At 39.1% G+C, this 15,373-nt stretch overlaps 1 protein-coding gene across 4 annotated transcripts in view; it reads right to left on the reverse strand.

The window, feature by feature from the left end:
- Nucleotides 1-761: 761 nt before the first annotated feature.
- The window catches only part of LOC132108075 (roundabout homolog 2-like), a 68,108-nt gene continuing 53,496 nt past the window's right edge, over nt 762-15,373 (reverse strand). Inside the window, exons 12-27 of one of the 4 annotated variants that reach the window (XM_059514571.1) lie at nt 13,914-14,080; nt 13,708-13,826; nt 13,302-13,518; nt 13,058-13,176; nt 12,797-12,968; nt 8,628-8,843; nt 8,481-8,523; nt 8,136-8,266; nt 7,785-8,045; nt 7,497-7,611; nt 3,593-3,799; nt 2,588-2,733; nt 2,382-2,480; nt 2,145-2,294; nt 1,776-1,915; nt 762-1,410 (exon numbers count right to left, since the gene is read on the reverse strand). In XM_059514571.1, coding sequence (XP_059370554.1) covers nt 1,399-1,410; nt 1,776-1,915; nt 2,145-2,294; nt 2,382-2,480; nt 2,588-2,733; nt 3,593-3,799; nt 7,497-7,611; nt 7,785-8,045; nt 8,136-8,266; nt 8,481-8,523; nt 8,628-8,843; nt 12,797-12,968; nt 13,058-13,176; nt 13,302-13,518; nt 13,708-13,826; nt 13,914-14,080 — 2,314 coding nt within the window. In that variant the 3' untranslated portion in view covers nt 762-1,398. Of the gene's footprint in view, nt 1,411-1,775; nt 1,916-2,144; nt 2,295-2,381; nt 2,481-2,587; nt 2,734-3,592; nt 3,803-7,496; nt 7,612-7,775; nt 8,046-8,135; nt 8,267-8,480; nt 8,524-8,627; nt 8,844-12,796; nt 12,969-13,057; nt 13,177-13,301; nt 13,519-13,707; nt 13,827-13,913; nt 14,081-15,373 lie in introns of all 4 variants that reach the window. The other 3 variants (XM_059514570.1, XM_059514569.1, XM_059514568.1) reach the window with 3 other exon arrangements.

Consider the following 15,373-nt stretch of genomic DNA (forward strand, 5'->3'; position numbering starts at 1 on the left):
CATGTGGGACTTGTCTAATAATAGTCCATTTCGATTTAATTAGAGATAAATTAAGATAATTAAGCAGTATCATAAAAGCAAGAGTTCTGTTGTTTATCCAGTTCAATATAACTACTTACCTTTTAGACACAATATTGATAGTTACCTACTATGTCATTTTTAGTCTCTGAGGAAAACCTGCAGTGAATCGTTCCAGAATGAATCACTGTGCGAGATAAATCAATGACTCGTTAGTAAAAATTCGCTGCATTCGGAACAGTATCGGATACTAATTTTAATGTCTTTCAGTTGCATGAAAGAACGATTTAATGAAAAAATTGTTTCGTTTATGAATAAATCGGTGCTTTTGAACAAACTGATTCAAAGAAAGATTCATGATTCACTCAAAAAGAGTCGCTTGTCGACAACTACTGCCGTATGGTTAACTTAAAATACATCCATTGCATAATTACCTATACTTCATTTCAATCCAATTAGCTTTATGTGGCGAATTCGAATGGTTAAAACTTGAACACATTTAATCCTATATGAAATTAGTGAATTTTCGACATTTCAGTATGAATCACTGTGAAATTCACAATCACTTACATTCATATCGAGTCTTGGATTCCTCATGCAAACGTGATTTGTGAGGCATTTTAATACACAGTCATGGACAAAATTTTCATGATGCATTTTCATGAATTTCATACCCAAGTGCACAGTTATTGACAAAATAATACAGGAAGAAATTCATATCAGTAACAGTACTGTAAAACAAGTCTTAGAACATGAGTTTTATTGTGTTTTGTATGCAGTCCGAACATGTAAAACTGCATATGATTGAAGCATTAGTGGAAAACAGTCGTGACATTGGGTAAATCATTCTCCAGGAGAAAAGAAAAACCTTTCAGTGAGCACACAATAGTAAGGAGACTTTACAACAAGAAACATTTGGTATTCTGTAGGCTTACTTATGTATCATTGAATGGTTTGTTCACATAGACTGTGCCTGATAATATCTGCTATATTTTTCACAAAAATGGAGAAACACCTTTTTATTACATGTAGACATTGAGGCGTACATGTATGCACCAGATACATTCAAACATGTTCATCTAAAATTTTCTGTCATTTCTTTTACATTTGATTTTCTTTTTAAACTAATAAATACAATAAATAATAAATAATAAAATAGCATGCCCTCCGGCATGCCTTTTTCCTCACACAAAAACATTGTAAAAATATATACATACAGAGGTAGGACAACAATGGATCATTGAAAAACTTGTCTAAAAAAATACCTAGACAAAAATGACGAACAAAAAAACAGAGTTGTAGGACCAGAGCGTGGAGGCATATACACTGCATGGCATATGTTGCATGTAGATTTGTGAACAACAGCACAACTTCCTCTCCTCATATCATGTTCTGAAAATAAACAAGCCCAAAATTACATAAAATCATCATTTTGTTGCCAAGCAATCTAGTTCTGGCACATTAAAGCAGTAACATGCAGTAATATTCTACCTAGCTCTAACCAACAAACATATTAGTCGCATTTTTAATATTCATTGGAATATCAATACCATGGAGACCACATGAGACAGCATAGTTCTATAAAAGTGGAAATGTAATCATTTGCCTGATTCATGAAGTGTGCTTCCAGCTCTGCACGCTCAGTGTCCTGGAGCTTATCGATTGTTAATTTACTGCTATGCTCCAAGGCCCCACACGTGGCCAGTGACTAATGAACTTATTCAGACCAGAAGAGATCCCACACAAACTCATCTAACCTCATTTCTCCTCCTTCCTGCCCCCAAGGAACGCGAGGTTGCGGAGGATTGAGATGCAGAGCTTCTGGAGAGGGAACAGTGGCTGGACATCTGACCGCTGGACAGCAGGTTTGCTTTGAAATACTGGATTAAACCTTCATCTGTGCAGTCAAATATACAGTGAGAATTAAAAACCACAACACACAATGATATTTTTATATTTTACGAAGGACAGCGTTGGGTGTAAAAATGACACACCATATTTTATTGCATTGCAATAATTGCATTGCAATGTGACTGCTAAGGTATTTTGGGGTTGATTTTTAGTACCAATAGTGATACTTGCAATCTCTACCGGCGAATGTTTTTTTGCCTCCCCTTATGTCTGACCTTGTGTGCTCCACTGTGCAGCTGTTCTGCAGTCTGATCTTCTCTCTCTGTGTTGTGGGGGCGTCCTGCTCCCGCCGTTATCCAGTGTGTCTGTCAGGTGCTTGAGTGGGTCCTCTGTTACAGGAGGGGGCTCAGGTGGAGGAGGCAGGTCTGCAGACAGACACAAACCAAAAGTGTGAATGATCATCTATGCACTCATATGTGGATGCACAATTTATTAACTATGTTGATCCTTACTCCCTGGTTTCAACGCCTCACGTCTCACAAGGCCATCCTTTTGAGATTTCTTCTTAGGCCTGGGCTTGTGCATTAAGGACGTGAATGATGTATATTCTCCTAATAGCAGTGCAGATTAAAGTAAACAAAGATTATACACTCCATACATAATCATCAGCAATGTAATAAAAACAGTTATTTTTCCAGCAGTCTACTGAAGGGCCTACTTGTGCCTGTGTTGTTGGAGAACAGTTCCTCCATTTCAGCAATGTCTCTCCAAGGGCCGCTGTGGTTGGGAGCGCTGCCATTAAGAGACTCTGGCTTGCTTAACAGCTTTGGGTTGGAAAGAGCAAACTGTGTATTGTGTGCTTTCCTGTTGAACAGACACATGAGAAATGTGTTCTTTGTTTGTTTTTTTCTTTTATGCAAAGTCAGATACTAAAGCTATTGTCATGGCAAGAACAAAGTAAAATAAAGTTTTAATAAAGAAAAAAGATACAAATATATGAGGAGATATGAAAAGATAGTAGATATTAAAGGAAATCTTAAAGATTTATTTAAAAATATGAACATAAATTTTATTATTAATATTCTTGTGATGGGAAAGTTGAATTTTTAGGAGCCATTCATTTAGTATTTAGTGTCAAATGGATCTTCGCAAATCATTATAATATGCTGATTTGATGAAAAACGTCTGTCTGTCTAATTTATTTATTATTCATTGATTATATTTAGCTGTCAAATCAACTATGGTCAGGTAACAACTTACATTTCAGTTTGTTCCACACACACACACACACACACACACACACACACACACACAAAATAGGCTACTGTATAAAAATGCTTATTTACATAAAAATGGCCATATTTAGGAGTTTTGCCATTTTCAACCCAATTTACTTAAACAATTGCCAATTAACATCCTGTTTATTCATCTTTCATTCATGATGCTGATCTGTCAAATCAAATATGGATGGAAAACTTAACTAAATTTTAAGTTTGTTCTGCACGCAAAACATATCACTATGACATATCACTTCAGAAGACGTAATATAGTTCACAAGTCATCTAAACAAATTAATGTTACTTTTGGGGTGCTTTTTTCCCTAGGATTGCAGCAAGGGTGCTCTTCAGTTCTATAGTTCACATGATGTATTCAACAAAAGGAAGGTGAAGGTGAACTATTCCTTTAATGTCGAGCCCTGATGCCTTTGTGTGTGTGTGTTTACCGTGGCAGCAGGTCTGGATGGTGCAGGTCCGGCGGGTACTGCTCCTCGCTGGGGGAGGGTGTGAGAGTTGCTGTGGATTGCAGGCTGTAGGTCGTGGCCCTGTTGGTTTCATCTCCTCTCAAAGGCAGAGTGGCTATGTCCTCCATTCCCCCAATCAAATAAGATCGCTCAGGCAGTGGAGGACACCAATCTTCATCCTCCTCAGGGCTACTGACAAATAAACATTAGGATTCCAGTTAAACCTAAAATATCTGTACACTACTAAAACACAAACTAGATTGAAAACAAAGCAAGAAACAGAAACTTCTAACAAACACACAGAAAGAACACATATCAAAAGATTCTGGATGCCTGATGCATCTAGCAGTGATTTCATTACATGATAAAAGACTGCTGTAAATGAAACCAGACTGTGGTCCTTTGAAAAGAGTAGAAAAAGAATATAAAAGAGAATCCAATGTGGGTACAAAAGACAGCATTGTAAAAAAGCTTATCAAAAATTTGTCAAAGCAGTTTCATTCATGGCGCGTGATGATAAAAATATGATGTGAAAGGAAGAAAGCATTGAGGACAAAGGTTGATATGTGTGGTTCCGCTTTATTCCAACCCATGGCTATTCTTACAGGTTCATTTTGTGAAGCCGCGTCTGGTGACCTGCCTCTCGGCCCCGTCTCAAACAGCCAGGACGGTTTGACTCTAAGCGCTAACATCATTAGCCCCTGTCACTTTGAGCTGAAACATCAAATATGTTTAGATAAGACCTCAATTTATCGCCCAGACTACATTTTACCATGTTGCACAGGTTCCATATTGGGTCACTTTTCCGAGAAGGAGAATTATATCCAGAAGTGTCTGAACTTAAAAGAAAAAAAGTCGGATGACAGCTACTGAAAAGCAGGTTTATAAGTTGACGAAATCTTCTAGAAATGGGTTGACAGATTCTAACAAAAAATATCATTTATTGACATTTACCATGGAATTAACATTTCTTTTAAATTGTACCACAGTTTTCTGACATGCACCATGGTATTATCATGGCTTTTTGAACAAGTACCATGATCTTCTGACATGGTACAATGGCTGCTGGGCATTTACCATGTTATTAACATGATGTTTTAAAATAGAGCAATGGTCCCTGGACATTTACCATGGTATTAGCATTAGTTTTTTTTTTAAATTGTACCACAGTTTTTAGTCATTCACTATGGTATTAAAATGGTTTTATCACATGGTGTCATATATAACAGTCTCCTATGCTGGACCTATGATGTTTTTGGTTGGTCCTATATTCATCTTAACCACCTTACTGATGGTCCGGACCAAAAGGGGGCGCCCCGTGAGCGGGACTCGAGTACAGGAGGGTGGGTGAGTATGTAACCCTTTTCTTTATCTGCTTATGGGTGTTATATTGCTGGTGGTTATATGTCTACTAACAAACTCTGTGAGTTTCCTTTAAAGTGGTCAGTTCCGGCCTTGTGCTCTGGTATTAGGTGGCCAAGATCACAGGCTTTTGGCAGGAGCCTGGCTGATCATCAGAACTGGCACAGCTCTGCAGGGAATTTCATGGATGTCCGGCCAGGTCACCCTGAGGGGCCTCCTGGCCGCTTGGCGCATTTGGCGGGATGTCCGGGTAGGTCACCCTGAGGGACCTCCTGGCCGCTTAGCGACGTCCAATGGGAAGGTGGAGGTGGTAGTTACGGAAGTCTTTCTGTATGTACTGCCTCAGGTGATGCTCCCCTCGCTTGAGGTTTGGAAAATTGGAGCTGGCCTTTCCCGTGCGATCCAGCGCCTCTGCAATTTTTAGGAACCTTTCAGTACACACGCTAAGCCTCTGTACTTTCTCAAAACCACATGGTGGTCAATGTGCATGTGAACACTTTGCGCACTGTCTGAAATCCACGTAAGTGGTAAGTGTGCACGCAAGACTCTGCGCACTTTCTGAAATCCATGTAAGTGGTAAGTGTGCACGCAAGACTCTGCGCACTTTCTGAAATCCTGTACGGTAGGGGTAACGCGCTCCGCTTCGTTCCCTTTCTTAAGATGATTAGCCCTGGGTTCCTTGGGCTTCATTCAGCCAGTGTGTATTTGTTATACACCTCAAACATCGCTTCCCGCAACATGAGGGGCTGTTTGGGCAATTCTCGTGGTAGTTTAGCAGCACTCCCCTTTTTCAAAAAAAAAAAAAAAAGGGTCGCCTATGAGCGTGCTACTCTGAGCTCAGAGTCCTCCTCTAATATGAGACTGAATGCTCGTTTTTTCACCAGAGCGCTCCAGTACTACATACTGTTTTTGAGATGCACGGTGAGAGCAGACATCCTGTTGAGGCAGGGGCTGAGGCTCGGGGAATGGCGCCTTCGCACCAAGGTGATGAAGCAGAGTTGGAGAGGTTGGCCAGACTTGGGTGGATCGGTTTTGCGGCTCGAGAGAGCATCGCACTATCCCCTCTGGCTTCCTCCGACTCATCCAGCTCCACTGGGGCTGGACGCCATGGTACAGGCGTGGCCGAGGCTTCATCTGTACATTTCTTCCTCCAATTGCTCTGCTCCCGGGCCATTCCATCTATGAGCTGCTCTATCAGAGTGCCACAAGAGTCCCTCCTTAGAACAGTATTTGTAAATCCATGCTATGGTAAGTGTGCACGTGAAGTCTTTGCACACTTTCTGAAATCCACACTGTGGTAAGTTCGCACGCTAGTACTCTGCGTTCTTTCTAAAATCCTATATGGTGAGGGCTTCGCGCGGCTGCTTCGTGCCCTTTCTTGAGTCGGTTTAAGCTCCGTTCATCTTGGGCGCCACTCCACCCATGTATCCTCTGATACTAGAACTGTTGAGACAGCTCTTTTGGCAAGTTTTTGCGAAAGCTAGCGGTAGCTCCTGGGTGACAGGCAAGACTTGGTAAAGAACATCTTCTCTACGGTTCTTAGCCGTATCCCTTTAAAGGAATCTTTCGTGATTCCAAGCCTTCAGCTCTACCCCGGGCCGGGGCCCTACAGGTAAGTTGGGTATGTAGCTTAGGCCTATGGACATAAGGGATAATGTCATGGACAGCCGTCCAACCGTTCCAAGGGCGACTCCCAGTGAAATGGTAGAGTTGGTACTGTAACCATGGTTCCCTGAGAGGGAACGAGACACTGCGTCCTCTAGCTCCCTGCCATGCTTCGGACGCAAGCTTCACAAAGAAGATAAGTGTCCTACTGGCGCGTATTTATAGTCGTGCCAGTAGTGACGTCGGAGGCTGTCGCCGGCCAACACGTTGGCGTTTTTCAAAGTATGCTTCAGACACGGGTCATGACGAGGTGTTCCCCAAAGTGACCCCTAGAGGACGCAGTGTCTCGTTCCCTCTTATAGAACCATGGTTACATTTGTAACCTGAGACGTTTTTGCACATACACCATGGTATTAACATTGTTTTTTGAAGTTGAACAAGTACCATGTTCTTTTGACATGGTACCATGATTATTTGACATTTACCATGTTTTTTTATTATGCAGCAGTTTTTAGACATGCAGCATGGTATTACAATTATTTTATCATGCAGTATAATAGCTTTGGACATGCATTTTTAGATACACTATGTACCATGGTATTATAATGTTTTTGACATGGTACCAAGAGCTTGGACTGTGGTATTAAAATTGATTTCTGAACAAGTACAATGGTCATTTGACATGATATCATGGTTTGTGGACATTTACCAAAGTATTATCAGTTGTTTTTACTGTACCGCAGTTTTTGGACATGCAACATAGTAATACTGTATTTTTCAGATAAGAACCATTTCAATGACATGTTACCATGGCTTTTTGATCATGCATCATGATCATAACATGTTTTTTTTACATTTACCATAAACTACCATGCTTATTTGGGCATATAGAAATGTTCCGCTTTAGAATGGTTATTACCTGTGTCTTTTTTCTGTGTTTTGATCCTCCTTTTTTTTTACTGAATGTAGGGACATCACATCAGACCAAGTTGGTGAAGAGGTTTGTCTTAGAGACTTCTGCTTCATCAGTTTGGCTGTAAAACAGCATGAAACAAGGCTAAACTCAAGTCCATCTGCATAAAATTGACATCAGTATTTGTTGCAGCACATGTTGATCCAATCTATCTGCAAAATTCCGCCCTAATACTTAAAAGACCCATCCCTTAACCCTCATGATTGAAATCAATGTCACTTCTACCATTTTCACCTCTTGGGTACTGAAGTTTTGCATAATCTGCTCCACTGTTGCTGGACTGAAGGCTCCACTCATCCAGGTCCTGCTCCATGCTGTAGAGGTCAGTTTTGGAGAGGACTGGTGTGCTGGTGTATGGGTCTGGACCCTGAGAGTACAGGCTGCACACGTCATGCCCATCTGCGTCGGCTGGGTTAATGGTACAGTATATGGCGCCTTCATTAGAGGCTGGGCTGTACTTCCCATTCTGGCTCAAATAATTGGATAATCCTGAAGCTGGAAAACAGATTAATGAGTTATAGGAGATTTGATTTGTAAGTGTGACAGTACCATAATGTAGGGGAACATCCATGACAGAGATCTTACTGTTGTAGTATTGATCTGTGGAATCAAGTCCGCTTGCACAGCAGTCTTTTCCATTTCGAGAGAAGTTGCTGGTAGGCCACGAGTCAGCCAGCCAAGGGTAGTTACCCAAGTGTGACTCCAGCAAACATGGCCTTTAAAGGAAATTAAATAATTTAATTGAAAATGAATTATTTTACATTAAATATAAAAAAGTGTTACACTTACTTTTGAAAGGAATTAAATATATATATACATTTTATTAAATGAATTAATAATACTCATTTTAATGTTCATCCTTATTTACTTTTCAGTTTTTACTTTCCATGCTCTACTGTGGGTAAATTTGAATTCTCCTATCATACAGACCTTCCATTTATAAGATCCGACCCATCACCACGAGAGAGTGCGACTAAAGAAAAAAATATGAGAAAGAATTTAACCCAAAAGCTCTTTTGACAAAATGATTTTGAGACACACATTGTTAGTTTTGTGCTAGTATGGAAAGAAGGTTACCTGCAGGTGTATATGCAAAGGAAGTAGTATAGTGTCCAAGTTCTTTCCTCCTCCTGTGTCTGCAGTAGATCCAGGCGCTGAAACCCATTAGAACCATCCAGGATGATACACCAATCCCGGCGATGAAAGCTGGCTGACGGACCACCTCTGTGATCTGCTCGGATAGGCTGACACTATCATCCTTTACTACTGACAAGGACTGATCTATTGCTACTTCTGATAGAAGATATAAGGAGGAAATAGGAAAAAGTGTATAAGAGCGATTATGTGAAAACAGAAAAGAGACAGAAGAGTAAATGCTTCTTGTCTTATACAGGAAACATTTTATCAATATATATTTCCCCCATAATCTATCTTCAACTGACACACAGCATGACAATCCCTAAAATTTTCGATTCCTTAGGATTTTCGATTCCTTAACATAAGATATGAGTAAATGCTGAGATAAGAATCTGTTAGGTAGGATAAATGTCACCATCAAATGTGTGTGGTAAATATTTTTTATAAACCTACTGGACAAATCCATCTTAAACTGGCAGCTGTGTTTTGGAAAGCACAAAATGTGGTAGCAGGATTAATATCTGGGCTAGCTGGTTATTAGCTGGAAAAAGCTGCTCATTAGCTGGACAAGCTGGTCCAAGAAGATTATCACTTGTTCAATCTGGCCATTAGCTGGCCAAGATGGTTATAAGATAGTCAAAACTAGTTATTGAGGTCATTAGCTTGTCCAAGAAGGTTATTAACTAGCCAAAATGTTTATTAGCAGGTCTAAACTGGTTATTAGTTAGGGCGAAGTCTTAAAATTTGGCATTGTACATTATCTACAGTGAAACACTGCGCTGGACAATGACATCCTTATTAGGGAAAACAACTAACGATTCATAACACCATGTCTACACCGGATGCGAGCGGCGCAGCGTGACAAAATACTATAGAACCCCTGATCTACAGTATAACAGAGATTCATTATGTATACTGTAGATCAGTCAATATAATCAGTAATATAATCAGTCATTATAATCAGTAATGCTGTCTAAACTGGATGCAGCGCAACATGACACCATAAATCCCTAAGTAAATTGCTACAGTGTTCTATTTATGACGTGCTGACACAAATTTCAAATGATTTTCAACAGTCGCTTTGTCGTGTCCAGTGTCTTTAGCTGATATGGCGCCAGACGACAACTTTCATGTCTGGTGAAGAGATGGTGTACCACTGACAAACATATAATCTTGTAAAATGTGTGGTAAGTACTGCTGCTCCATAGTATAAACATAGTATGTACATTATCTGGCCAAGATGGTTATTAGTCCAAGCTGGTTATTAGCTGGTCACTATTGCTTTTTAGCTGGTTCAGTCTGGCCATTTGCTGGACAAGGAATTTAAATAGCTGGAAACCAGAATTAAACAGAGAAGTGCAATTTGGATGACTTCTGACATTCTGGATCTTATTAGACAACGGGATAAATGGTTCAGAAAGTTTAAGAGGTCAACTTTGTCTTGTGACTATGATAAATATATATATTTTCGTAATCAGGCTAGTTACAAGGTACAGAAAACAAAGTCTGAATTTTATGTTGATGCTATTACGTCAAATTTACATCAGCCTAAAAAGCTGTGGAAAGTTTTTACTGATATGGCTGTTAAAGGAAAATCAAAATCTAAGTCTGGCAATATTGGGTTAGTTATTGAGGATAAAATGATTTCTGACAAACAGCAGGTTGCTTGCGTTTTTAATACTTTTTTTACAACTGTTGCTGCCAGTCTGGTCGATAAGCTGCCGAAGGTGTCAGGTAGATATGGCCCATCATTTGTAAACTCCTTTTATAAAACCAAACATGTCACTTCTGATGTTTTTGAAATTGATCCTGTCTCAGAGGAAAGGGTGAGATTGTGTCTATCCACTTTGTCAATTAACAAAGCTACTGGACATGACCTTATTCCGTCCAGATTTTTGCGCGATAGTGCCAATGTAATTTCTAGGGTGCTCACCCATATAATAAATTTGTCTTTAAGTCAGGGTATTTTTCCATGTGATATGAAAAGGGCCCGGGTAGTCCCCCTTTTTAAGAAAAATAGTAGATTAGATGTTGGTAATTATAGGCCTGTATCAATTCTGACAGCAATATCAAAGGTGTTTGAGCGTCTTGTGTATGAGCAGGTGGAAGAGTACCTTGTTAAACATAATCTGCTATATGAACTGCAGTCTGGATTTAGAGCAGCATATTCGACTGGAACCTGTCTTATTCATTTATGTGATTATATTCGACAAAACTTTGATGAAGGAAAGTATGTGGGTATGATTCTTCTTGATTTACAAAAAGCCTTTGATACTGTAAATCATGCAATTTTATTATCAAAGCTGCAAAGTATAGGCTTCAGAAATTCTGCGGTGAAATGGTTCACCTCTTACCTCACTGGAAGAACTCAATTTTGTGATGTTGCGGGGGCCATATCAGATTCTCGAGATATTACTTGTGGGGTGCCTCAAGGTTCAATCCTTGGCCCCCTTTTATTTTTAGTTTATATTAATGATATGCCAGCTGCTGTGAAATGTAAGCTGCTTTTATATGCTGATGATTCTGCATTGTTGGTCTCTGGGGATGACATCAGCGAGATTGAGAAGACTCTGGGTAACGAATTAAATAGTGTCAGAAAGTGGCTTATAGACAACAGGCTTTCAATACATCTGGGAAAAACTGAGTCCATTTTATTTGGAACAAAAAAAAAGTTGTCTAAAATAAAATTGCTTAAGATCAAATGTAATGGCACTGAAATAGTGTCTCAGAAAAGTGTTACATACTTGGGGTTAACATTAGACCAGTCATTAACCTGTTCATCTATTGCTGACAAAATACTATCCAAGTGTGCAGGTAAATTGAAATTTTTGTATCGCAGAACAAGGCTTTTAGATTTTTCTATCAAGAAATTACTGGTTGTATCGTTGATTCAATGTCATTTCGATTATGCATGCTCAGCTTGGTACTGTGGATTATCAGTTAAACTTAAAAACAGACTGCAAGTGATGCAAAATAATGTTATCCGCTACCTGTTAAATGCACCCTCTAGGACTCATATTGGCAGAGATGCTTTTAAAAGAGTAGGTCTGTTGCCAGTACAGGTTAGAGTGGAGCAGTTAAAGCTGAATCATATGTATAATGTTATAAATGGTTCTGCTCCCAAATATTTACTGTCCAATATAAAAATGGTTCATACACAGCATTACCATAATACTAGGGCCAGTATCCGTTCTTGTAAAGTGCCCAGAGTCAACAATGCAGCTGGAAGTTCTTTTTTTTATACAGGTATCATGTTGTGGAATAATTTGCCAATTTCCCTCAAAATGGTAAATACCAGAGGGACTTTTAGATACCAGGTTAAGGCCCTTTTATGGAATAGAGTAGCTGATCTTTTTAACTAGCACTGGGTGATTTATGATTGCCTGTTTTTAGGATGTTGTTGAAATCCGGATGATTTGTGTAAATGTTTTTGTCTTTGACTTATAATAGGTCTTTGTTTGTGTGAATTGTTTTACCACCAAGGACCATGTTGGAAATAAGTGTTTACACTTTTACATGTTATCCTTTGGATTATGTATGTCTTTCAATCCATAAATAAATAAATAAAAAAAAAAAAAAAAAAGCTGGAAACTATGGTTAGTGGTTAACTGGTTATTAGTTGGATCAGGCCGGTCATTGGCTGGCCAAGCTGGTTAAACTGGTCACTGAATGGTCCAAGCAAGTTATGAGCTGGTCAGTGCTGGTTTTTAACTGATTCAATCTGGTTGTTAGGTGGCCAAGATCGTTATTAGCTGGATCAAGCATGTAAATAGCTGGTGAAGAGGATTATTAGCAGGTCTAAACTGGTTTTTAGTTGGATCAAGCCATTAGTTGGCCAAAACAGTTATTTGTCACAGCTGTTTATTATCTGGTCAATGCTGGATTTCAGCTGGTTCAATCTGGTCATTACCTTGCAAAGCTGGTCAAAGCTGGTTATTAGTTGAATCAAGCCACTCATTAGCTGGCCAAGCTGGTCATTACATGGCATTTTGTATGACAACCTGGTAACTGGGTTGTTAATCAGCTTAAACCAGTTAGAAACCAGTTATCATGTTTCAAAAAGCTACTAGTTTAAAATGTTCCTGGGTGGAAATGATGGCAGTACTCACTTAGGAAGATGACCACGGGTTGGCTACGAGTGCCCACTCCTGTAATTGTCACCGCTGCGACCTGCACGTGATACATAGACTCAGGCAACAGCCCGTCCAACAGCACCCACAGCTTATCCCCATCCACACTCCGGTTGATCATCTGCTGAGACTCGTTTCCTACACACCACACCTGTACCACCCAGAAACAGACTTCAGCCATTACTATGTTACCTAGCGGTCACTGAGAGGCTCTCCACATGAAAGCTTCACCGGTCTCACCCTGTACTCTAGTATGAGCTCTTCTGGCACATCAGGGGGAGGAGGCTGCCAGGACACTCGCACGGTTGAACTGTTACTTAACTGCACCACGCTGACTCCCCGAGGAGGGCCGCTCAGCACTAAAAGCAGAAATATGATGGGCAAATGTCAAAACATTAGCATTACAGCAAAAGTTTGAGGGTAAAATGAAAGTCATGCGAACTAAAAGCTGAAGACTTGAGTTGAATATCAAAACAAGTCTTGCCTTCATCAGGAGTGCGAACCACAGCTATTTCACTGTCAATCCCCTGAAACTCATTGTAATATGGTCTCATTTTGAACTCGTATTCTTTTCCTCTGTGTAGCTCTGTTAGGACAGCAGTGTGTAGGGGACCTGCTTTCACATCCTGAATCATCCACGCGCTCCCCACAGGCCTGTAATAGATCCTGTAACCTTCAATATAGCGAGGATGCTGGTCAAGCTGAAATGATATCAACACATACATATGGTATCATGAGTTTCAGATCTTTGTGAATGGCCATGTAATTTTGTCAGATACTGATAATAAATCATTTAAATGTACTAATGTACTGATATTTACTTATTTCTCATCATTTACCATCCCATTCATAATGCATGTCTACATATGTAAATCAAATCATATACTCACAGTCCATGTGATTTGAACACTTGTAGGGCTCAAGACTTTGGGTGTCTGCAGACGAACCTTGACCCCTCCTAAATCCAGCTGCACATGTGCCTGGTTATTACCCTGACCTTCTGGACCATCTGAAAATGGATACACACAAAATTATGTTGATGTGCACAAAACCATAAAAACAGCCATCACACACACTACACCAAAACTACACTCACCTTGTGTTCGGACTGGCTCTGAGATGGGACTGGGGTCACTCAGGCCATAGGAGTTGACCGCTCGGATGATGAAAAGGTACACGGTATTTGGGTAAAGCCCAGACACTGTGTGCTTCTCTAGCCTCACGAGATCAGCTACAGTCTGCCATGTGCTGCCCACTGACTGACTAGAATAAGACACAGGAAAAGAACACTTCATTAATTCACAAAACACATATCCTGCTTTACAATCAGGATTAATGACGTTCAAAGCCACTGACTGTACATCAGCTCATTTCCATATTTATGTGTCAAGTTGCAGCATACAGTTAAGCTAATGAGCTATATTACTGTATTTCATTATAAATAAATGTAATTATTTAACATTTATCTTTGCTACTCTTGCCTTTTTAGAGAATAACTAATTAATTGTGAATTGCTGTGCTTTGCGTCATGCCAAATAACATCCCTTATCCATCAGAAAAAAAATCAGTGCAATGCTCATCCATACACAAGAAAAGACATTATTTGAGTTATGACAGCGTTCAATTATACAACAGAGGATACGCATTTGAAAATTCTAATAATTGTTATATTAGAAATTCTGTTCAGTGTTGGAGAAGCTACTTTGATCACAAATCACAAGCTACTCATAATTTAAATATATTATATTAAAGCTACTCTTTAAAATAATTAGGTAGCTACATTACAAGATACTAACAAAGACACTGAAGGAATATAAAGGATCTGTATCAGATATGGATGTGGTTGGTTTGGGGTAAGTAAAATTAATACTTTTATTTAGCCAGGATGCATTCAATTATTATAAAATAACAGAAATTACCGTTAGAAAGGGTTCCTATTTTAAAAAATCCTTTTGTTTTGTATATTTTATTCACCATAAACTTGTTCCACATAGAGGTTCAACGAAAAATATTAAGCAGCACATTTTAACATTGATAATAATAGTAATGTTTCTTAGCCATCATATCAGTATATTTGAATGATTTCTGAAAGATCATGTGACACTACAGACTGACGTGATGACTTCTGACTTCTGCAGCTTTGCCATCATAGGAATTAACTACAATTCAAAATAAACTGAAATAGAAAACAGTTCATTTAAATTGTAATAATATTTAACAGTTTTACAGTTTTTATTTTTGTTCAAGTAAATGCAGCCTTGCTGAGCATAAGAGCCATCTTTCAAAACAGAACCCAAACCTTATATTCTATTTAGTATGATACATAAATCTATGATTCAGTTTTCAATTGTATAGCATTAACACTATGTAGATTTATACTAAACTCTTAACAGACAACATGTAACTGAAAAACAGTGATAAACAGCAGTAATTAACCAAGTAATAAATCCAACTGTTTTTGAATCAGTTCATTAAAATGAATGATCTGACTCTATAAATCAATCTGACTTCCCAACTCTATTTGAGAGATACAGACGTTCTCGTAGAGCCTGTTTA

The sequence above is a fragment of the Carassius carassius genome, chromosome 28 (genome assembly GCF_963082965.1).
Source record: "Carassius carassius chromosome 28, fCarCar2.1, whole genome shotgun sequence".
NCBI classification, from domain to species: domain Eukaryota; kingdom Metazoa; phylum Chordata; class Actinopteri; order Cypriniformes; family Cyprinidae; genus Carassius; species Carassius carassius.